General features: G+C 40.7%; 1 protein-coding gene across 1 annotated transcript in view; it reads left to right on the plus strand.

Moving 5' to 3' along the window:
* The window catches only part of MACROD2 (mono-ADP ribosylhydrolase 2), an 837487-nt gene that overhangs the window by 754822 nt on the left and 57620 nt on the right, over positions 1–25045 (plus strand). Inside the window, exons 9-10 of the mRNA XM_063391546.1 lie at positions 2977–3058; positions 17473–17514. Of these exons, the coding sequence (XP_063247616.1) occupies positions 2977–3058; positions 17473–17514 (124 nt within the window). The remainder of the gene's footprint in view (positions 1–2976; positions 3059–17472; positions 17515–25045) is intronic.

The raw sequence follows: 25045 nt of genomic DNA on the forward strand, positions 1-25045 counted from the left end.
TTCCTCACCCTCTCTAAAGGGATGCTGTGACATTCTAATGAAGGTGGCATTTCCAGGCCACATGAGAGGAGAGATTGCCTTGTTGAATAAGGAGTGGCTTCCCTAACTCTGCCTCCCAAAAATCCTGCTGAGCTTTTGTGGGCCAGCAGGCAAAGTAAGTTGATAGTCACTTGGATTAAACCTTTCCTTATTGTAGCTGGAATGGGCACAATGAGGATAAGGGTTACTTTTCCTACCTAATCTCAAGTTATTTTAGCTGAAGATGTTAGATAAAATAGTCAATGCCTGGCAGAACGATAGAATAGGGGTTAATTTCAGATTCACTATCTGCCAACACATGCCATTCAATCAGATAAACACAGGATTTCAGCTGTCATCACAATATCTTATGCATACTTGAAAATAGAGCAGTTTTTCTCACATCAAGAAGAAATGGAACAGGTTTATATATAGGATGTGCACAATCAGGAGGCTAGAAATTTTGAAATAGTCTGCCAATTCTAGAGAGGTTCCCTATTTTTAAATTAAGGAATTATATTAGAAGTAGTAGAAATTCTCATGGAGAAGTTTTGTCATTACCAGCTGTACTGAATAAATAAAAGTAAAGGGAGCACCTTGAGAAGTTGGACTATACAGAATAAGGCAAATTTCTGTAGGATTTTCAGCAGAGAATATGAGACTGTGTAGAGACTCAGAAACCTCTCTGTGTGGGAATATCCTTCCTCCTCTGCTTTGTACATTTCCATCCTTGCTCTTTTGTCTGTTCTGGTTCATTGGGTCTATCACTTTTAATGCTTGAATGTCTGCAAGGCAGAGAGGGAAGATGACAATCTAGCAACACCCCAGCAATATCTTAATCCAGTTTTCACAAGAAATGTAATTTAAGCTCTTGTTGATGAAAGCCTCCCTCCCTCCTGAAAACACCCAACTTAGGCAGAATCACAGAATAGTTTGGATTGGTAGGGACCTTAGAGATCATGTCAAATCTCATGTAGATAAGATGTAACTTCTTGGCAATGATGATTTCCGTTATGAATTTGTGGGTATGGAGATGAGAATGGCTTTTTGGCTTGAGCACATAACTAGTACTGGAGTTTATTATATCCCTTTTGAAGAGTAGGGATTTCAAGCTGATGCCATGGTCCAGAATATTTTTAAGACCCAGCCTGGTTTGTTTACGAGGGATGCACAGAACAGCTTGGCTCTGTAAGCATCATATGAACAGACAGCAGCAGGCAGTTTTCTTGCTGAAAAATCTGCCAGTAGGCTTCCCTGCTCTGCTCTGCTGCCTTCTCTCCTGCTCACAAGCCTCCTTCTCCCTTGTGCCTTCAGTCTTCTAGAGTGTCATAGAATCAGTAAGGCTGGAGATCTCCAAGGTCTTCACGTTCAACCTTTGAGTGAATTCCACTTCTCCCATTAACCCATATTGCAAAGTGCCACATAAATTAACTTTTTGACCATTTCTAAGGATGGGAACTCCATCACATCCCTGGGAACCTGTTCTAGTGCTTAAGCACTCTTTCAATGAAGAAATTTTTCCGAATATTGAACCTGATCCTCCCCTGGTGGAATTTGAGGCCATTACCCCTTGTACTATTGCTAGCTGTGATATTATGTACCTCGTCTGAGCATAGGTTGTGTCATCACCTTTCATTCCAAGATGTCCTTGTGAGTAGCTGCTGGCATTTTCCAGCATAACCGGTGCCTGCCTGCTCTCATCCCCTTCTGTATTCTACTGGGCTGAGCCGAAGTGAGCTCAGAAATGATGTCCTGAGCTGTTCAGCACAACGGTGTCTTTGAAGCCAAGGCTTGGACTTCACTTCTAAGAGCAGCTGCAGCAAAACGACGGCATTTTCTACTGAAGATAAGGGAAAGAATTCATGTCTTGAGAGCATTCCTCTCGCTGCTTTTCTGCAGGGGGGAGGCTTTTCTAGCACATGCAAGGCACTCTTGAGGAGTTCTGCTGTGACAGATTGCCCGTATAGACACCGTGACAGCATAAGATGCCAAATTTCCTGTTGCTTGGGCTTCATCCCTTTGTGGTTAAGCTCTTACACACTTCGGAGAAAGAAATGATTATTGGGTTGCAGGTCCCTCAGCTCAGCTGTAAGAGGGTCTTTTTGTTTTCCACAGCACCCCTCCAAGCTGGGTTTTGGCTACAGAGGCATTTTGTGCTGGGCAATGCAAATAAATAACACAAAGCTATTGCAAGGCTGAGGTCCAGTGTGGCTGTTTTTCATCCTTAAAGGCTTTAGATTTCTGGATTTTGTTTTGTTTAGCTTTTTTATTAGTTTTGATCTGTTTCAGAAAAGCTTTTCCCATACAGTGATCTCCCAAAGAATTTATTTGCACTCATTGGTGGGTGGTGCATACATTATGGGCTGCGGTTTCATTGATATGCTCAGCCTCGCTAAGTAGATGGCATATTAAATGTTTTATTTACCCTCTGTGCTACCTGTCATCTAATCAGCTTTTGTGTTTCTGCTCCATTCTGTTTGTATTACAGTGAGAATAAGTGGTTTCATGTAAATTAAAACCACATGAAACCTTTTAAATCCATTTTAAAATACTAAATGGGTTTGCAAATAGGTTTGTCGGACAAGGATTGGAAAAAGAGCTCTTTGCTTACCCATTTACTCTTCTGTATGCTTATTAGAAGTTCCCATGTGACTTTTTCATCAAACATTGCATCCCAGTTCTCATCTGGAATGCCAAAGTCATTTATACTGTGCTCGAGAGCAGTTTGCATAAACAGGAGGCAGTTAACAAAGAATACAGTTGTGAGCTGTGATTGCAAAGGTTATATTATAAATTACAACACAGATGTACAATAAAGTCAAGACATGCAGCCCTGTTTTCTTGTTTGCCTGGAGCATAAAAGCACATTGGTTTAAAAGTTTCTTTGTCTTTATTTACTGTTGTTGCAAATATGGATGATTGTGGTGCTTCCACTGTGAATCATTTTGTTTCTTACAGGTGGATCGTATCATCTTCTGCGTCTTTTTGGAGGTTGACTACAAAATTTTCAAGAAGAAAATGGGCGAGTTTTTCCCTCTAGGTAGGTATAGTAATCGACTACCATCTGACTTTAAAAAAACATGCAGAAAAAACACAACGGTTGGCATCTTTTCTTCTTTCAAAAGCCAAATATTGAAATGTGAACTTCCTTTAAAGATCAGCTGCACATAGAGGCTCTGATCCTGGACAAATGCAGACATTTAAAATGTGTGAACCATTAAAACTACTTTTAATGCTGCTTTTGTATGCTCAGTACAGCTAATCTCTTCATTCCATGCTGTATGCATATCTTTTCCCAAACCTTGGTGCACGGCGCTGGCTCTCTTGACTCTTGAGAAGGAAATTATTTGCTCTGATGTATATAGCTCCTAGTGTATATTGCTTTTCCATCCACTTTGTACACACTTTGGCCTTTCATTAACAATGCTGGTAAGGTTTCTCTGGGTATCTGAAAAGATACCGCAGGGGTTAGAGCCCAACTGTGTCTGAACGAGGACTTTAAACTTGAGCTGTCCCTGTGTAAGAATGAATGGGAGAAAGATGGCTCTCACTGGAGCACTTGGGAAATGTTAGCCATTCATCTTGGATTTCACACAGGAGGTTGCTTTCTAGATTTAAAGAAACCTGGTGGATAGTGAATTCACTAATCCCCCTCCTCCTATAAACTTGCGATTTATTTTTATCGTACATCATTAGAAATCTGCTCTCCGTAATTTTATCAGCCCTAAAACTCCTCCCATTTTATTTTGCTTTGTGCTTACATCAGTCCAACTACGTGTGAAAAGATCCAGATTTTAGTGTTTTGTTTTATCTCCCGATACTCCCCATGCTGTCTGTCTGGTGGAAATGGCCCTGGAGTAATAGGGAGCAGAGCTTTGGTGTGTTCAGATTCCCATTAATTTCACAGGACTGTGTTGTCACTGTAGCCACTGTGGTTTTTTTCCTTTTGCTTTGTCTGGTAGCATGGAAATTGTGATATTTTTGTCTCATCTCACTAGAACAAAGCTTTTTTGTAGTTGACTTTGTAATTGCCAGTGTGCAGTGATTGGCAGCTGAAACTTAAAGACCTATTGAATTATTCAGGTAGCATTGAATGATGTCTAACCACTTAATAATATTTTTGTCTGAAGCACACTGAACATGCATTTCAAGAAGCTGCATTCATGTCTAATCCATTCATTGAGTGATTTTATTTCTTTGTCAGCGTACCCAACCCAAAGGATAAAGTGGCAGTACCCTGCCTACTGTCGCTGGCTGTGTTACTTCAGATTAAGTGAGAGGAGAACAATGCATCAGTTTGTCAACAAATCAAGAGTATTAATGCTCACTTTCATCTCTAAGGCCTTGGAAATCATGGTGTAAAGCCTGGTATTGTTTCTATAAATGTAAAACTCACTTGGGTTTGAAAGTTTGAGAGACAAGAAGATGCTTCAGAGCTGTATCATGACAAACCCAAAGTCAGAAAGGCAACAAAGGGAAGATTCATTTAATTTGGTTGGTTTTGTTTTGGTTTTTTTAAACCTGACATTGTTGAGCTCCTGTCTACAAAGAAGCTGTGCGGCTGGGTCTCATGTTATACAAAAACATGTAATTGCATTACACCACATTATGTAGATGATCTGCCATAGCATAGTTTTAAAAGTATGTTTATTCTCATGTAGGTAAAGGTTTTATGATTTTTTTTGCTCAAACTAAAATTGGGATTCTGATATGTGACCATAGACAGGTGGTCATGGTAAGGACCCTCTAAATCCAGTGTTTTGCATATGTGGCTGTACAAAAGGTTAATCCAAAATTTACAACTGTCCAGAGAAAGTTTAGGTCTCAGTATCCGAAATTTAGATAGATTATTATAGGATTAGGTATAGATTATTAAAATACCTTGGGGCCCATTTTCATAGACTCCTGGTTGCAATTTTCTTATAACTAATGATTCTGATTTTGATATGCCCTGATGTTACTGGGCATCTGCTGTCTGATTAACCAGAACCTTCAAAGGAACCAGTTTAGCTCTAACACTATTCCTGATGCAGTGAAGGATTTCCTGTGGGTGGGTCAGCAGCCAGGGACCCAGGAAGTTTTTATTTTAGTGTTTTACTTTTAGTGTCTTTAGATGTTCAGCTTGTGAGGAGGCAGGGAGAGGCAGGCCCTTCTTCCCAAGTGACTCTCCTGGAGTGTGACTGGAGAGATGGTCAGTGTCTGGGTCTCCCTTCTGGAGTGCCCTCACCATTGATGTACAGTCTCAGGCTTTCTTTGCCCACTTGAAATGACTTTTCCACAGGGTGCCACCATTCCCACAGGGTGGCAGCTGAAGTCAGCCCCGTGCCAAGCTGCCTCCTGGTGAGAGCAGCAGCTGAAGGGCTGGATGGGGATCACCAGATGAGCATCGTGTCTGCCATTTGTTCCTTTTTTCGGCTGTCTTGGGAGTTGCCATCTACATTTAACACAGCAGACTTGGACAAGTTATCAGCAGGCTCCCTTACAGTAGAGATATCCCATTGCTCTGCAGGACTGCTTTCCTGCACAGAAGACTTTGCTAACATGGCTGTGTTTATCAAGGACTTAGCACCTACCTCTGCCTTTGGCAGTAAATTCCTGATATTTCTACAGTGGAAGAAAATAATGAAACTGGTGGTTTTGTTTTGGTTTAAAGGAAATCTATTAATTTAGTGAAATTAAAGTCTTTAAGGATAGACTTGCCCTAAATTTAAATTGATAGGACACTATCTAAACACTCACAGAAGAGAGTAACAGTGAAGTATTGCTTTAAGCGTAAAGAAAAAACATCAAGGCATTTTAAAAGTGCATCTTGCATTCAGAAATATAGTGAAATATATCTACTATAATAGATGTGGACAAAAATGCTTAGAAAGGAGAATATATTCATGGAGTTATATACATAAATAGTTATTACTTTAAACCCACTGCATTAATAAATCCAAAAATACATGCAAGTGCTCGAGCTAGTCAAGTGATAATGAAATGAAGCTAGAATTACACCTCAGTGCATTAGAGTAAGTGGAATACAGATATAGAGAAATTGTTCCATTAGTTGAACATATCATTAGGCCTATTTTGCAAGTGGAATGCCAGAGGAATTAGTCAAGTAGTAATATTGATATCAAGACAATTGCCAAGAGCCTTGTCATTTTCAAACTTTAAATATATAGGGGGAAGAGACAGACCTCGAAGGAATGTCATGTCTTAGCAGTGTTGCAAAGTTGTGCAGTAACTGAGCAATTGTAACTGTCTCAGCATTTCAGGTTCAATCTCAGTGATTACAGAACCCAAGCCAGAGCCAGCATGCTCCGAGGGAGAACAGAGCACCACTTATCTTTAATTCAGACATAGGTTCTCAGTCAATGTTGTCCAGAAAAGTCCTGGTTTGGTTAAGTAAAGGGTCCTAGTCAAGGCAGAATTTTCTATTGGTCCTCTGGGGTTTGCTGAGAAGATTTTGTATATTCTAGTAAGAAAAAAGCACTAGAAGGAACAACTTTATTTCCTTAAGATGGATCACTGTTTTAATACATTAAACAGTGCCACAGTGATGGGTTTTTTCTTTTTATGAATTGAGTCCTATCCTCTTGTGCAATGACATAGCCCAGCTATTCTCCCTTCACCTGTGTTGGAACATTCTCACTACTATAAACTGAGAGAATGTCTTTCAGGCAAAAAAAATATCTTTGCATGCAGTTCTGGTTCATATGTGTAGTTCCTACATTGCTGGATTCATTGCTCTTAGTAGGATGAATAAGTTTTCTGGGAAAGGAGCTGCTATTTAGATCATTTTTGCTTTTGGAATGCATTGTTTCTTCTAATAGAACTCTATATGGAGTCCAGACATTGGACGTTCCTTTTCTTGCTAACTTTATATATTTATAAGACTTACCAGAAGATGGAACCTCCCTTGAAAAGCTCGATTTGCCAACATTTACCTTGGAGTGATACTTCTAGGATCCTATACATAGGAGGAAAAATAAGAGCATTTGTAAATAGTTGCCAGCTGGAGCAAAGTTACCTTTTTTCTTTTCTTCCTGTATTCTGTGTACACAAAGCTATTTAATATGTCAGACAGATAATCTCGTAAGGACCTTTGGCAAACACTTCTCTTTCGTGGTGGCTGTCAAATATTATAAACGGTTTATCTTCAATTGTAATGCTTAAAGTATTCCTAAATCTACCACCTGTTACCAGTGGATTGGAGAGGAGAAATGGTTTTTTTCTGAAAATGTTTTTTAGACAAAAATAATGCTATAAAAGGGATGTTCTATGAAGCTGTCCAAGGTTATATTACTTCCTGCTACTTATAAACAGAGTAACAAAATTACTTCACTAAAACATTGCAAAAATTTTTGAAGAAGGGACATTTGCACTTTCATTAGGTCAGTTGGCAGATGGAAGGTGCATGCTTTTAGACTCATGTCCTTTTAGAGCTAATGAAAGGATGCTGATCCCAAGAGCTTTTTTTTTTTCTTTTTTTCTTTTTTTTTTTGAGCCTTTATCAGTTGGTGTTAGGAAAAAGAGAGAGGGATTGCTTCATCTTGAGAAAACTTCCTCTTCCCTCTATTACAGGTCATGATATTTAATACATTTTCTGCTTTCATCCTGGTTGATGAAAACACTGTTTCCCCTACCCAAACCATATGGATGAGAGCTACTGCCTTATAATAATTCTCCTATCACTTCAGGAGGGTGCACAGCATCCCGCTTGTGCATAAAATGTGCAAATACATTACAATTGCAGAGGAAATTCATTGTTAAGAGATCTCCCAGGCTTGGAATCAAATTGGAAACTGTCTAAATGGCTGAATGAAGGCCTTTGTATTAAAAAGGCCAATCTCTGCACTAATACGTGAGCGAACTCCTAAGCAGGGGCTGTAATTTCTGTACTGGTATTGAGAGGCATCGCTCTCTTGGCTCACTATGGCAGACTGCACTGGGGCTGGAGCATTTCTCTGCATGAGCAAAGGAGCCATAAGTTAGCCCTTAGCAAGTAATCCAGTATCAAATGGATAATTCATCTGATAAATTTAGCCTCTCTATTTGCATTTGCAGCGTTCATGAGCCAATTCGTTTCCATAATTCATCACCTGAATGTATTCCACAAAATATTTTTCATGGGCTTTATTTTACTCTGTGGAGAGGTGCCAAGCAGTTTACTGGAAGTGCCCAATATCCTTTATGGGAGGTTTCACCTGGGCAGTGATTTGCCTCATAAGTCACAAGGCTCTGGTTTTCTGACTGGTTTGGGCTGGAGTACAAAGGCCACCGGGGCTTGGGGGCCCACAGAAACGTCCCTTAGGGAGTAAGATTTGGGGCAGAGTTTGATATCTCTCTGGCTTTCTTCTCCTGATCAATAAGGGCCATCCTGAAGAGTTTGGTTGCAGCTGCTTTTCCTGTTTCCATGCAGGTTTCCCAAGCTGTTGTCTTCACGGCTGATGAATGCCTGTGATCCCACAGGGTGAAAGTGGAAGCAGTCAGACTATTACTCTCTTCACTGCTTTCCCTCACAAAGCTTGTGAGGTGCTGTCTTGCTTCCCCAGCCCCATAGTTCCAATGGAGCTGTTGTATTGGGTTGCTTTGGGGAACTCTGATTTCTCTGCCTCACGAAACTTTTGTCCCTTGGAGATCCTGCTTGGCCTTTCAGATGGTGACTGTGCCACCACCATGCATCCCTTTCCTTTCCAGAGCTGTGTATTGAGCCATTGAGAGCGTACCAGGGTGGCCCTCAGTATTCATGCAGTCATAGCCACCCAGCCTGCTCTGCATTCTGTGCCAGCATTTAACATTCCCCTCAGATTTCCAGTCTTGGGGGAGTCTTGTGTTGAGGCAGGAATGAGTGAGGATGTTTCGGTGGGTGGAAGGTGAAGGCAGCAGTCGGTTTGGAGAAGCTGTGGCACACTGATGTTTTCATGAGGGTGCAAAATGCTCTCTGCATCCCTTTGAACCGTCTTTATGTTGGAAGATGTCACACTCAGATGGCTCCTGCAAGGTCCCTTGTGAAGGACTCATTTCAAAACAGCTGGGGAGAAGCACAGCCCCACTGTTTCCCCTGCTGGTTCCTTGGCCCTCAGCAGTGTTCCAAGGAAGCACAGCCCAACTGGGGGAGCTGGAGGAACCTATGCACTCAAAGAGGATGTTGGCTTGTCTCTAATTCTCTCCCCCAGCCCCTTCAGACCCCGATAAAGTATCCTCCAGTGTAAATAGGTTGCTGTAAAAATTGTTCTCAATCCAAAAGTTTAAAATAGCCACGATGTTTATAATACCCATCCATTTTGAGACAAAAACAAAAAACATTTTGTTTTGTGTCTGAAAACAACCTACCTCAGAAAATCTCAAGGTCACTTAAAGCTAAACATGTTCATAAAACTGTAAACCAGAATTTTTCTACGACTTTCTGTCTTTATTTGCCTTGGTAAAGACTGTGCCAGTCCTACCACTCACTGGGGCTGTCTGTTTTGCCAAGGTCTCAGTGTAGTGCAGGAGTGTGGTCAAGCAGCACCTCAGGGGTACAGGGTATATTAGTTGATGGTTCAGAGACTGTTTTCAGCATCTTAAAGATAGGCAGATCAAGAAGGATTCCCAGTACATTCCAACATGGCAGGGGGTTTCCAGTACCTAAAAAAAAAGTTTATGATCACTTCCCAGTTCCTTTTGAATCATAATAAAACTTCCTGGTATGACCTCATCAGAATTATTTTCTGGCCAACTGCTGGCAGAGAATTGCTCTAGACTTTGTTGCAATTATTGGTCACCTAAAAACATGGTTTGAGAGAGGCTTGTGATACTGTCTGCACAATATCTGGAAAACTGTTTGCCTCCTCATTGTGATGACAGCTTGGAGCAGTGCACAGATCAGCAATGGGACCACGACCTATAAATGTGCTGTTGTCAGGAACTTTTGCTTTGCTAAATGGAGCCTCATCTTCTTTGCTTCTTTGCATCTTGTAGGGATTTTTCTTGTCTCCTTTTGTGAGATTGACAACAGAGCCTGCAATCAACCCAGAAGTCTGGGAAAATGGCTGTTTCTATGTATTTGTCCACTCACTCCAAATCCATGACCCTTCAAGTCCCTGGGAGACACCTGGATAGGAGCTGCAGTGAAACAGCAAAGTGGCAGGTGGATGAGGATGCCCTTGAAGGCACAGGGGTCATTTAGATGCAAGGATCAGGTTGCTGTGCATGATAACAGCATGGGGGAGCACAGGAAGATGATGAGCCTGGTAATTAGAAAGGTGAACATGCAGCAGATATTTACCATCTCCTGTAAGACAAGGAGTGCAAGATGTTCCAGGAAATTATGAATCTGGATGAAAACAAGCAAAAGGAAGTAGTTTTTCACCCAACATACAGTTAGGATCTAAGAGTACTTGATACAGGGTGCTGCAGAGCCTGTAGGTCTTAAATACAGTTAAAAAAAGGATTAGCTCAACCAACAGAAGATTGGTGCAACAACAGCTATTAATCTTCATGGCCTATGTGTAACCTGAGGCTCAGGGAGTGACTGAGACAGAGAAGTGTGTTGCTGTTCTCTTCTGTACTCAGCCCTTCACACATGGATGCCTGGCACCAGAAAATGAACAAGCAGCTTTTTCTGTTTAATGCATTATGTGAGCACATCTTTGATCAGGCATCTTTTCTTCATACTCTGTTGGGTATTGTGGCATCTCATTAAAGCATTCAAAATGCATTCTATGTCATCATCAAAAAATATCCTGTCCTCTCTGGCCACAGACTCCAAATTACTTCATGTGCTCAACTGCTTCTTATTTCCAGGGACGCAGTTAAATCTGGGGTTGTCTCATGCCATAGGTTACTGATGAGATGCTGTTAGAAGCTTGTATTTGCAAATGTATGATCATATGCAAACATGCCGTTTTGTGTGTGACTACTCGATTAACATCCAATTTAGCACTTGTGTGAACAAGACTTGGTTGTTTTCAGTATTTTAGGGCAGACAGGAAATACAGAATAGCTTATTTTTTTAAAACCTGATACCTGTTTCTCCGGGGAGTGCCTTGTTCCTTTTATGTAAGGCAGAAGCATCTGGAGAATAGAAGTCCAAATCTGATCCTGATGTGAGCACCATTTCCTTCACTGGACTAAGGCTGTCCAGTTCCCTCACTGTGGGAGCAGCAGTCACTGCACAGTCTTTGTCTCAGCTGAGGTTCATATGGTTTGTATGGTGTGTATTTTACAGCAGATCAGGCGATACGGTTCATAAAAGAGGTCATCGACGCGATGACAAAAAAACCCCAGTGCCTGACTTCTTAGGAGGCTGGCAGTAAGGATTTCTGTTTGATATGGCTTCAAAAGCTACAGACACATTCTACTTTCTGTGAGGCTGCAGTGTTGTGAGGCTGGTGTAACTAAGCAACACAGGAAGGAAACTGGCGCTACTGCTGCAGTATGGCCAGGATGAGCAGTGTATCAGTGGAAGATTCGTTATAATTAGACAAAAAAATTTAATGAAACTTGCTCAGTATCAGGTGGAGGTTTATGTAGAATGCTCTGTATGCAGGACTGCATGATGAAAGGATAGAAATAGGAGCAAAAGAAGTCCTATTTTTATTCTTCCTAAGCAGAAGAATGTACTTTTATGTACTTTTTTTGTTAAAGATCTTTTTGTTTCATCTTTTTTTTTTCTTCCTTCCTCTTAGGAGCACTGAGGATGAGAAAAAGTTTTATAGAAATTTAACTTTTTACTAAGAGATGAGAAAAGAGTCAGGCCTGCTTTAGTTGATCTCATCTGCCAGAGATTTCCAATCCTGCTTTTCCTTAAAGAAAATATTGCCCTTTTTTGTGCTATGTTCTGTCACGTTTCCCCAGTGGAGGACTGAGTTGGAGGAATCGAAATACCCAAAAGAGCTTGGGAGATTCTGGGTTGTTGCAAGCCTCATAGGTGTGTCTGAGGGCTTCAAGAAACCTTCCTGTGTGGCCCAGTGTGCTACAACAACATTGACTCTCGTGCTGAGGTGGACATAAAGCCTGCACGCTGTCATGAAGCTCCTTTTGGGTATCAGCAGTGGTTGTCAGCCACCAAAGCAAGTGATTTTTCAGTTACTAGGTGTTGTAAATAGATATGAGATACCATCATAAATCTCCCTAAGGCTGTGAAGGTGATCATGCAGTCAGGTGGTTGAAGCTTTGGGATAAAATTTTGTAAAGAAATGTGTGGGAAAGAGAAATATGGACAGTGAGAACCTGCTTGGTCTTTTCAGCTGCTGGAAACCCGATATTACTATGGTTTAGATGGTTTGCTTCAGGTGGGTACCCTTGCCCACACTGCTGGCTGCTCTGAGACGGGACACAAAAAGTTTTTCAAGACTGACCCAAAATGGGACCCATTTCCCTCAAAGGGAAGACTGCTGCAATGCTCCTCCTCTGTAATCCCAGTGGAAATAGTACAGGCAGATTGTGGAATGCTAGGAAAATGTTTGGCAGTAGGAAGTTTTCCAGCCGGAAACGTATTTTTGCACTGCAGATAAGCTCAAGAGGTTGGCTGAAGCTTCCAGTGCTGAAATTTTGGTGGGTTTCTTTAGGTTTGAGCTTTTATTTTAAGACATCAACACTATGATCACCAACTTGTCATTTCAGCCTCCTGTGCAGCTCTGCCCATCCCATTGCTCTGTTTGGCAGAGGGGAATGTTCATCCAAGCTGCAGAGGGGATTTTTATCACAGTGCCCACAGTGTCCTCCCAGTTCTCCCCTGGTTGTGGTCCAGACATGGAACCACGCTTGCAAGGAGGAGCAGACTGAGATGTGTGGGTTGACTAGAAACAGGGAAACATCTGGAAATGAGGAAACTGCAGAAAATGCTGGGTAAAAATAAAAATCCTGAAGGATGCAATTAGGCAGCTGAGGGAAGATCAGAGCGAGGCAGGGAGGAGCCAGCAGCATGCAGTGCTGTTGGGGAGTGCCAGCAGCCCAGGATGCAGGACCTGCAGCCTCCTGCAGCATGGAGCTGGCTCTCATGTAAGAGCTTCTCAAGGCACAGTGTTTGTACAATGCTGGCTTTCCTCATGCTGACATGAAGGAGAATGCAAATGGAAGCATGAGCAACCAGGAGGAGGTGGTTTAATGGCTTTGGGGATTAGTGATAGTATTTAGAGCCTTTCACCTCTCTGTTCCTAACATAAATCTTAACACAGATTGATGATTTTAGCCATCTGGCTTGTGTTTGCTTGTATGCCACAGCTAGGGAGACGGGGAAACAACCTGACCAGCAAGGCAAAAGGCAAAACAAAGGATCTGACAGAAGGCATCCCCTTCTTCTGTGGCAGTAGGAGGAGACATGGTGTAATGATTCCACTTCCCAAAGCTGGGCGGATAACAAGGGACAGGGCAGTGAAAGAGCCACAGGCATCCCTTAGTGCGTGACCCCACCAGGGAGCCTGTGGCTTACACAAAGCTGATGCTTTGAGCACCTTGCTCCCAAAGGTAAAGCTCTCTGATCTTCAGAGATACAGTTACCCCGGGTAGCCTGGGAGTTAGAGGGAGGCTTTCAATCCTAGATTGACTTTCAACTGTAAATGATTTTGTACTTGAGTGGAAACTTCTCCCACACCTCACCCATTTAATACCTTAATTTTATGTAGTATACCTCAACTTATAAACTGGAACATCCTGCGCACATTTTGGATTGGAAAGTTTTCTTGTCTCCTAAGCCTTCTAAATAGTGATGTGACTTTTCCTGGGGATGAGCTGACCCTTTCGGTAGTCACTGTCAAGTTTTCCTCTCACTCCAGCCTGCAAGGTCAGTCATTCCTTTTCTAGCAAAGTCATCTTGGTAAAGCTTCCTAAAATCCAGGGCTTTAATGGGGAGGCGATGTGAAAGGTCATTGTTCTGCTTCCCCAGCCAGAGGAGTAACCAAGGCTGGGTAAATGTGTGCACACACTAGAGCATGTTTTGCTAGTCAGTTATTTTTCAACATCTCTCGAGTGAGAGTGAAAGGTACAGAGGATCTCACCTCTGGTCTTTCCAGTGGGGGAGTTTGGACAAGAAATATTGACATAATGTATTTAAGGAAATGTTTGCTGCTGTCAAAGATTCACTCTAAGGTTCTTCTGTGGTTTTATTCAAGTTTGCTTTGGGATTGACTGTCTGTGGTGCATATTTCAAACCAAAACAAAACTTTCAAAGGCTTCCTCTAGATGGGGTAAGAAATTATATAGGGAAAAAAATTAAAATAAACAAACAAGAGAAAAACAAATCTACATATAATAAATCTAATTTATAGTAATCTTGGCACTGATTTTGCTTTATGTTAGGCAGGTAGAGCTTCAGTAAAAAATGTTTTTACTTATTCAGAACCAGTAACCAAGAAGCTGCCTTTAATATCATTTTTTTCAGCAGGTAAGTGAATGCATTTTGGATATAGACTTCTAAACCACTGGGTTTTATCTCAAATAATTGGTTTTGGCATAGAGGTCTGTCAGCTAAACATGGTGTTTATCACTTCAGCCAGCCACACCAAGGTCAGTGAAAGAGAATATTTCATATTTAAGAGGGAAATGCTTCCACCAGATAGATTAATAGTGTGAGAGTAATAATTACAGATACCTGAAGTGGCTGGGGATTGCTGTTTGCCAAAGTGAAACTCAGATTCATACCTAGATTGGGGTAAATTTTTCAAAGGCACCACAACGACTCAGAGATTGTGTCACCAAGTTATTTGGAGCCCGACTTCCATTTTCAGAAATGATGTAGAGACTTCATTGCCTTTCAGCAAGCCTTAGGTACTTTTTCCCAGAAAAAAACCCCAGCCCATAATTCACAATTAGTTCACAAAAGCAGTCTTTGCCTCGTCATAATTATGTTGCATAATGACTTCCCTACCTTTTAATAACATCAGATTTCTTGTCTGTGTCCATTATCACTAGCTTAGAAACTCTTCTGTTGCTTTGGGAATTTCATATTCCAAGTCACTTACAGAACTATAATTAAGAACTTCCACAGAAGACTAGGTGATATATGTATGTTAAGATTCTGCAGATTTAGTGTCATATCTGAGATTAATTTGAAACCTTATCATGCTGGTTTCATTATAAATGCCTCCATGGAAAGAACATGTTATTGGAAACTGAATAATTAATACTCACTATATTGCCAAATGTTTTCTGAGCAGTTTGTTGAAGAATAGCAGAACTCCAGTTGAAAATCCTGGCTCTGTTGAAGCCAATGACAGAATTCCCATGGGCTTGAACAATATTTTTCATTTTCTTATCTTAAAAATTACTTGTCAAAGCTCCTTAAGGCTGTGTGTGTGTGTGTGTTGGGGGTTAGGATTTTTTTCCTTTTGTCTTCTTTCTTAGGGAATTTTCTCCCATTTGTTGCTAAGAAACAGTAACGACTGGTAAGAGACAAAGATAAAGATGTACCAGTCTTTATCTTAAGAGAGATAAAGGAGGCAGCCACGGAGGAGGGGCGTAGCTGGCTGTGACTCACTTACCTGAGGGGTTTCTCTTGGGAAGGCCAGAGTTGCCTCGAGATTTTGGCTGCAGGGAAGGGATTGGGCACAGCCTCTAGCTCGCTGTCGGAGGGGAGACCGGCTGCAGTTGCTGTGGGGAGAATTCACCACCACAAAGGGGTTCCATCGCTTGCTGTCTCCTGTCAGAAGTGGAACTCTGCGGCCGTAGCACTGGGTGATCTCACTAGAAGGGACCCTTCGCCGTCTACTCAGGTGCCTCAGGGGAGAACCAGGCACCCTGAGCCCCTCCCCAGTCTGAGGGAGCCCCTTCCAGCCGTGTTTGGGAGCCTGGCTGTGGCTGCCCAGCCGTGCGGCTTCTCTGCCACCGCTGTGGGCTTTTCGCTGCACTGCAACCCCACAGCCCCTGCCTGCTGGGACAGCCCAAGGTTCCACCTACAGCCACAGAGTTCCTGATACATTGTTTACTACACCGGGATCTGCTTGTACCTGCCATTCCAGCTTGGTGCCTCTGAGGTTCCGACTGGGCCAGAATAAAGTGTACTCAAGAGAAATATAATCTGTTGCTGCCTTCTGAAAGTTCTGCCCTCCAGATCATGTCTGAATGAGAGGAAAAGGGGAGAACAGTGGATGCAGATCCATGTACTGAGATTCAGAAGCATGAAAAATCTTACACTCCTGACTTTAATGCTTATAATGAATTAAAATTCCCAGTAGAGGCCTCTATTTTTAATGAATTTTTCTGCTCTCATGCTACTTAGAATAAAGTTTCGGGCTCCAAATCTTGGTGAGATCAGAACCTAATACTCATAGCCAGTCACAGCATTTAGATCTCAGCAGAGTTTCTGATGAAAAGTTCCAGCCCTGTAAATTTGGACCTAAATACTGTTGTTAGTTTCCATTAGCGTTGCTTATTATATTGCAAATAATGAGTTAATATGATGGTTGGTCATAATATGCCAGTTTGAAAGACACTAAGCCTGACACAGAAGTTGTGGGCTTGCCACAGCATTTTCACATGCCCAGATCATAGAATCATAGAATGGCTGGTTGGAAGGGACCTGAAAGACCATCTGATTCCAAGCCACCCTGCCATGGGCTGGGACACCTTCCACTAGACCAGGTTCTCCAAGCACTTCCAGGGATAGAGCATCCACAGCTTCTCTGTCAAGTTGTTTTACTGCCTCAACACACTCACAATGAAGAATTTCTTCCCAATATCTCATTTAAACCAGCCCTCTGTCAGTTTAAAGCCATTCCCTCTTGTCCTGTCACTACAGGATCTGGTAAAAAGTTCCTCATCAACTCCATTTAAAAGGCTATAAATGGAGTCTGTATGAATTAGGAACATAACTGACATAAACATCTGTGATCAGTGAGCTCTCCATTAGATGATTGAGACTCTAGACCATTGAATTACCAAGATGTTAATTAAGGCTAATAATTATTTTTTTAACTCAAGAAAACATCTTGTAAGAAATTCCTTTGATACCAAAATGGAACTTTTAGCAAAAGAAATCTGCTTTTCTTGTCTCTCATCTTAAGCTTAAAAATTATCCGTTTCTAGCTAGCCCAAGTTCAGTCTTCACAGATTCATTTTGTTCTTAAACCAATTTGCCTGTTTGGCAAACATTTAATAACTTACTCCTGTAGTTTTCTAGTAGGGTAGCTGGTTCTCTTCTTAGCATATCCAGCTGTTCCAGGGAAACAAAGCAAACTGAAACTTGTCAAGTAAACCAAAAGCTCTGCAGGAAAGAAAATGGAATTTCGTATTATTCCTGTCTTTATTTGCAGAATTTTGTAAATTATGAACAGACTTTTATTCCCTGTCTTCATTCCCTGCATTACCTGTGTCTAGTAGTAACCAGTATCAAAACCTTCTTCCCCATCCAGCTCCAGATTTCACTGCAAAATATTAACCAGGAGGAGGCAAACTAAGATACAGGCAATTTGAAACATGGAATATTTCATGTTAGATGTTTGCTGATATTCCCAGTAACCTTTTTCTTTCAAATTTTTTTGTCAGATGATGCTAATGAAGAAGGGGCTGAGCTGAGTGAAGAGAGAGGTGAGTAAAGAATATTTTATGCTAAAATATATCACTTCTCTGAAGCATAAGCCAAACTGAAAAAATTCTAGAAATCATTGCCTTAGTTGAGATAAGCAGTGCTAATCATTGTTGCCAATGTTACAACAGTCATTTCTGGTTTTTACACAAAATTAGGGTGAACCATCCCTGAAAATAAATAGTGCATGGTAAGACCAACTGAGACTACTTTTTTAATATCATCCTCTTTTGACCTCTGGGCAATATTTTATTACTTTTTCCGATAGCTAGTTTGAACATGAAGGGGAAATAATAACAATTCTTAACAAGTCTATTTGTCTGTAAAAAAGGGTGAATAGAGCAATTCTTGATTCATTTGCCATTCTGAATAGTGGCAGTGATATATCCACAATGAAAACAGTTCGAAAACTCTTCTACAAACTCTTAAAACTCATTGTTTGCTGTTTAAAACAAGTGTCACTGTTTAAGGTTTGTGGATGATATGAAATGGAAATGATTAATAGGAAAGGTCATAAGAACAAGAAAAGGAGAGGACAGAGGATTAGATAACTCCCATGAGGAAAAAAGCTTCCATTCAGGAGATTTCTGCAAGTTTTTTTTGAGAAAGCTCCATCCAGTTAATCTTGATCAGGTTTTTTGTTACAGACTTCCACCACAGCACCTTCTGATACTTTCCCTGCAGACCTCACCTTGAGTTCCTCAGTGAACATCTCCTGTTCCATACGGTTTTCTGTGCAGTGCATCTCCTTTTATTTCAGAGTAGCCCCCTATACTCCTCTTCCTCTCCTTCCAAACCAGCTGATACCCCAAGGTCTCCGTGACCTTCATCCCATCATGGTCCAGTGACTGTGCAGGAATATCCAGCTCTCTATGAAAACATACAGGGTCAGAAAGGAGGAGAGGCATGGGATATACCACCCAGAAAACAGAAGGAAAAGCTTTTGAAGCAGTAAAAGCTTTTTGAATCCTGACTGCTTAAATTGGCAAGATTGTCCTAAAGACAAATGGTTTGTGGTCATTTATACAACTACTTAATTACCTGAGAAATTAGAAATACTTGAAGAATGGTGCATATACATAGGTGTGAAAACACAGATATACACAGATAGATATGTGTTATACTGATGGATTAGAACATGCTTTTATGGCTGTTCTGGCCTGTTGATTTTATTACACATAATTGTAATTACATTTTGGTGTCAAGATTACTGGATAGGAACTTTTAGTAATTTTAATACAGTTAGTGTGATTGATATAGCTGTAGGAACATACATAAAAGTAAAAAAAAAAAAAATCTCATCATTATATAACAAACATTTGCCAAAGATAATGCTATAGTTAAGTTTGCAGTATTCATCAAAACATTTCTAATTTAATTTTTTATATTTATTATGGCATGTGTATTTTTATAAGCCAAATTATTTTGCAATTTTTGTCTTGTTTTTATGGGGATTATGCAAATTAAATTGGTGTAGGCTTTTTAAAAAAGCATTTTAAATTAGAATTAAAAGAAAGTGCAATTCTACTTAATAGCCAATCTCTTCTTTTTTGTCTTGTATCCTTCACAGCTTCATTACATTAGGTAAAGCTACATAGATACTCTGGGAAATTATCACTGAATTATATAATTTCAGGAAGATATTTCCCTACTTGTCTCTTTCTTTTGTGTGAATGAGATAGATCAGATCAGAGCTGCTCTCACAGGTCTAGGATGCTGTGAGCTTCAACAGCACATCCTTGTTTATTTCTTTATCAGCTGGAGATATTTTGGGAATCAGTGCATTGGCTGTAAGCAATCAATATCTACCGGGCTAAAAATAAGTCTCTTTTGTGTATCAACCCCAGTAGTGTAGCAGATATACAAAAGTTATTCTCTTTTAACCTATTTCTGTGTGCAGTTTTTAACGATTGTAGGATGTGTTTACTGAAACTATAAATACAAACATAATTTTTGCATTGAGGGGAGTTTTCATTTTTATACTCAAATTTTTATTAGTTTGGAGGATATCTGCTTTTTACTCTTCAAAGGGGAAAATAGAGAAGTAAGTAGTAAGTAATAATCACTGCTAAAAGATATTAATTGAATAATAATTCTCCACTTGACTTCATGGGTCATGACTGCAGCAGATGGAGTCAACAGTTGGCACCAGTATTGATGACCCTTCTCCCTTGAGCTGTCCATAGCCAATCTGCTTTGGGGTGTTTCCACCAAGTCTTTTGCTTAAAGTGAAAAAGAGAGGTTGGATTCATAGAGAGCACATGTTGCAGACTAGACATGTATAGATCTTTGGCAGTTATTGAAATCTAAATTTTAGCTAAATTCCTGTACCTCATCTTCCTTTTGGCTGGGTATTTCTGAGGGCCAATATCAGACCGAGAGAAAACACAGAGAAATACAAGAACACAAATGAACTGTAGGCTCTGTGTCTGTACTAATCACACTTTGAAGAATGTGGTAGGATGGTGAGGGGAAGGTTACAGAATCTGTCTTAGTTTAAATCTAGTGGCAAAAAATAGAGGGAAAAAGAAAACCCTGATCCTGATTGGTGTCTGCTGTAGGCAGTCAGAATATGTCCATTGGCTTCAATGCACACCAGATTAGGCTTTAGGAATAGACAGAAAATTAACTGGAAGTAAAAAATAACAGATTACCAAATGGGTGTACTACTGAGTGATGGATACATTATGAAAGTAATCTATCTTGTGTTTCTACCACCCTGAAATACAAATAGCTCATTACATGCAGAGAGGCCTTTTTTTCTTTGATTAATCTTCAAAATAAATAATAGAATGTCCCAATTACATCTGTGTCCTGGTTTAAAGAACAGATGTCTGCCAAGGAAGGCAGGAACATCCCTTAGAATGGAAAATGTGACGCCCTCACTCCAAATTATTATAACTTTGAAATTACAGGGCTTTCAGGCAAAGATATGAGGAGTAACAGTTCTTTACTAGTGTGTGTATGGATAACAATGGGCTTTCCTTTGCAAATTCATGGGAAGCAGCCACTCTCAGTGCCACTCGGGAAACCGAATGGACTGCAGCAGGAAACCTCAGGAGCAGCAAACTAGAATGGCAGAGGCAGGCACACAAAATGGGGCAGAAACTCCAGGCTGGAAGCTGAGGGGTGTCCAGGGGTTGGGTTCCAGTGTGGCAAGCAGCCCTGAGGCAGCAGCAGAGAAATGGGGCTGGATGGGGAATCACTACCATGGCTGGTCCTGGGGCTGGGCTGTGCAGAGGAAAGGGTGCTCTCGGGTCCTGGGGCTGCACACACTCGCTCTGAGCTCCCAGGCAGGAGAGAGGCAGAGAAGCAAACAGGTAAGCTCCAGTCACAGTGCCAAAGGGAAAGGGAAAAAAGGGGCAAAAACCACAGGGCAACAAGTATCTCTCCTCAGAGGGCTCATGGGGCGTGGCCGTGGAGATGAAATCACCCTAGTGGAAGGAAACAACTGTCCTTCTCCTCATCTCTCACAGGAAATCCCAGGCTGGCTCTGACCCATTGCAATACTACCAGAGCTGCGAGAGGAGGGGAGAGGGGACAGGGACAACACTGGACACAAAACAAAAACAGAAACAAAAATGGGTATGGGATAAAAGAAATCCCCAAGCCAATCTGCCAGATAATAGCCATTAATATCGATATTCATTCTATAAAATCAAGCAGGAGTGACTACTTTGGTGAATTTATCACATAACATCACTGCTTATATTATGTAGGAGAGGGTATACAGGTGACCTCGCCCCTGATTAGTAACAGCAGTGTTAATTACCCAATACAGCCTCACCCCTGATGAGTCACAGCTGTATCCAATAGGGATGAGGGCGAGACAAGAGGGGGTTAGATGGTAAGGAGAGAATCATGATCCTGGGGAGAGAGAATCACTGCTGTGAAGTCAGTCTGGGTCTGCAGTCAGAGCCTGTTGTTGGAACCTGCACTCACAGTCTAGTTAGGTAAAAGCTGCATTCAGAGTCTGCACACTGATCCCTACAGTCAGGGGCTGCAAGGGAAGCCTCCAGTAGGAGCTTGCTGCAGCCAGAGTCAGGGAATGGTTGGAGTTAAGATAATTAAGCTGTGAAGAGGAATCAACCAGGACCCTTTTTATGCTGCATTTAACAAGGAGTCTGTGCCTCAGCTCATTTTTACTTTCTCATTAAAGGGCTGCTGCAACAATATTGGACGTACTAGAATAAGAAAAAACATCTTAAAATAAAAAGGATCCACTCTTGTTAAATATACACAGTGAAACCCATTCTTCTAGTGGCATTTGGCTCACAGGCTTTTAACCCACTCTGTTATTCTGAATGCTGAGTCTTGTAGCAGTTCCTGGCTGAACGGCACCGCTTAATTTGAAGAGCTTTGAGGTTATCATGTGTCCTGCAGTTGGTGTTAGGAGGGTTTGAGTCAAAAGGGCAGGTGGAGAAATAGCAGGTCCAGGCCTGTGCAGGTCTACATTTTAGCTTTCCTCTGTGAATGATTTCCTACATAACCCAAAACAAGGACCAGATGACCCAGTAGTTAGCCTTTCCTGAGTGTTTCCTTTTTTTCCCTTTTTCCTAATGGTAAGAGAATTGACTTATGTCAGCACATAATAACATTATTATGTGCTGACATAAGTCAATTCTCTTACCATTGCCATTAAAAAAAAGAAAAAATCCAAAACCAAACAAAAATCCCTACAATTAGGAAAAACTTCCAGTTCTGAATCTGTATTGTCCTTCAACCTGTTCAGCTTCATTCTCTGTCAGGTACCAAAGCCTTTTGACCTTATCTCTGTTGCCACATGACTGTCATTTCCCATCAGGTAGTTGTTCCTAATAAATGCCCTGCTGCTTATCCTGTTTCTATCCTGATCATCCTAATTAATCACCTGTTCATTACTTAGAAGCCACAGCCAGTTAAAACAACAAGATGAAGCATCTCATTCACACTAACAGGACTTAATAACTAATAAAACCCTACTACAATCAAGATACATAAATACTTTTTTTTTTTTGCATGTTCCACTGTATGCACACCCTTACACTTGGAGATTGTTTTTTGGAGGGAGACTTTATCTTTTTTTCCTGAGATAAAAATAGCAATGACTTGCAACAAGGCAAATTTGGAGTTGGGAAGGATTTTGGAAATAGGTTACGTGGAGACAGACTGTGAGATTTAAATGACTTGTTGACCCTCTGAATTAGCCTATAAAATAGAATTATGTCTCCCAGTAGTAGAGTTCAGAAACCTTTTTGCACAAATGATCATAATTAGAAAAGCTTTTAATATGATCAGTTCAGCTGCCTGTCCAGGTGTGCTGTTTTTAAAAAGAAATTTGCAGACAAAATTTCTGTAATATTTGGGTAAATGTTTGAAAGGATGTACACAGTGCTGGAGAATGGAAAGGGTTATGAGTTGTATTTTTTGATCAGGGTAAACACAGATCCTTTTCAATCTCTGAAATAAGAGATATCTGCTAAAAATAGTGAAATTGTGATTCAAATCTTGTTCTCCTCTCACATCCTTTTGTGAGCATTTTGGAGGCTCTTTATAGAATGCAAAAAGATGGTTTCTTCTGAGATAGCAACCGTTCTGACTTCTCTGAATGTACACTCGTTCCCTCTCCATCTTTGAGCTGTCAGTTAAGATGTTGGTTATATTATCTAATGTATTCAAATAGTCCTGACAGACCTGGCTGGACGTTTGCACTTTAACTTGATTGACATTTGATGTGTGGAGCTGGAGGAAACTTCAGAGATTGGTTAGATGATGAAATTCCTCAGTAGAGCGGCAAGTGTTGATTAAAACATTCCTATTGATTCAGTCCCCTAATGTGAATTATTCTCAAACAAAAAAGAAAAGGTAGCAGGTGGTTCAGAGTGGCATTTGAACCAAAGAAGCTATATGTTGATACAGTCCACTATAAATATTCAAGTTATTTTTTAAAAGAAAATGAGAGGATTGGCATGAATAAGTCCTCAGCAGTCTGGTTATTTTCAGGATCTCTCTTTTGTTTTACAGTTCCTGTTGAACTCTATCAGCATTGCTTCTGAGCCCCTTAAAGGGTTGACAAAGCATGACTTTATTTGGCAGGTTTTGCCTTTATTTTTCCCCATGGATTTTCTTGCAGTTACTCCTGCCTTCTTCACTCTAGAAAGAAATTCCTCTTAGCCCTTGAAAACTCCTGTTTTCCTCAAAACACTGCGTTTTAATTTCAAATTCAGATGAGCAAACATGAAGATATGACACAGGACATGTCCTGTATTAAGTGCTCTCAGGAACAGTCTACCACCTGGAACCAAGCCAAACTTCAAGGCTTGTTCTGCTTTGCAGTAACTGGCTTTTTTACTGATTGCTAAGGGCTCTTCATGTCTGAGCTGTACGGAGTTCTAGAAAAAAGTGTAAATTCCCTTCTAGTAGAAATTTATAAGGGCAGTGTTCAGTTTGGCGCTTTTTTTAAAAAAATTTTTTTTTTTTAAATTTTTATTTTTAATAATGCCCTTTTACTGAAATTAAGAAAGTAAGATAGAATTTAATTGTTCACATACAGATCTCCGTTTTGGAATTTTTGCTGACATTTTGAGCTGTCCTGCCACTTTCCCAATCCATGGCTCTTCTGGGGTTTTTGTGCATGACTATGGTAGAATAACCCAGAGGGCAGCAGAGGATATTTCTGTGTTCCCTGGGCCCCATGCAAAGCGAATTATTCACTCCTTTTTTTGTCCTTTGAATGAACATAATATTCTTGGAGTTACAGAATATCCTGAATTGAAGGGACCCACAAGGATCACTGAGTCCAGCTACCCCCTGAATCTGCAAGTTCCTTTTCCACATCCTAACTACTTTCATGCCTCCTGTTTCGAAATTTTCAGCATTTTGATTATAGATATATAATTTTGGAAGGGTAGAAGATAAAATGAGAGAATCTACAGCTCTCAGCAGAGCCAAGTCTTTCATGAGAGCTGGGCATCTGATTGTCAAGAGCTGTTTAAAACTCCAGCAACATAAAGAGTAGATGATTGTGGGGCATATATGTGACAGCAGGAGAGACCCTGGGAGTTTTTGAAACACTTAAGCAATTTATGAAACATCTGTACATAGTTTTTTCCTGGTTGTTAATTAGCAAATCAGTTTTAAGTAATACCATGACTCTTATTTTCTAATGGCAACAGCAGTAAGGGTGAATCATGTGAGGTCATATGTCTTCCTAAATTTCCTGGTGACAAGTGGTGAAGGTTTATTTCCAGCACACACAAAAGTGTGTTTTATTTAGGCTTCTCCTGCACCCAAGCCCTCAGTTAGCCACAAGAAATCAGGAGGTTTGACAGAAAGTCAAATGACAGAAACTCAAATGACAGAAAGTCATTTTCCCATTATGCTTAAATACATTCAGTAGGTGCAATGAATTGGGTTTTACTTGTCTTTCAGTCACTGCTTTCGTGGTTAAGCAACAATGTTTAAAGAATGTTTTAATTAGGGAATCTGCTGCATGAAATGTCTTCATTTAGGAATGGCTTCTATGCTTGATTTCCAGCTTGGACTCCCTTTTTA

This window comes from Prinia subflava, chromosome 2 (assembly GCF_021018805.1).
Source record: "Prinia subflava isolate CZ2003 ecotype Zambia chromosome 2, Cam_Psub_1.2, whole genome shotgun sequence".
Taxonomy (NCBI): domain Eukaryota; kingdom Metazoa; phylum Chordata; class Aves; order Passeriformes; family Cisticolidae; genus Prinia; species Prinia subflava.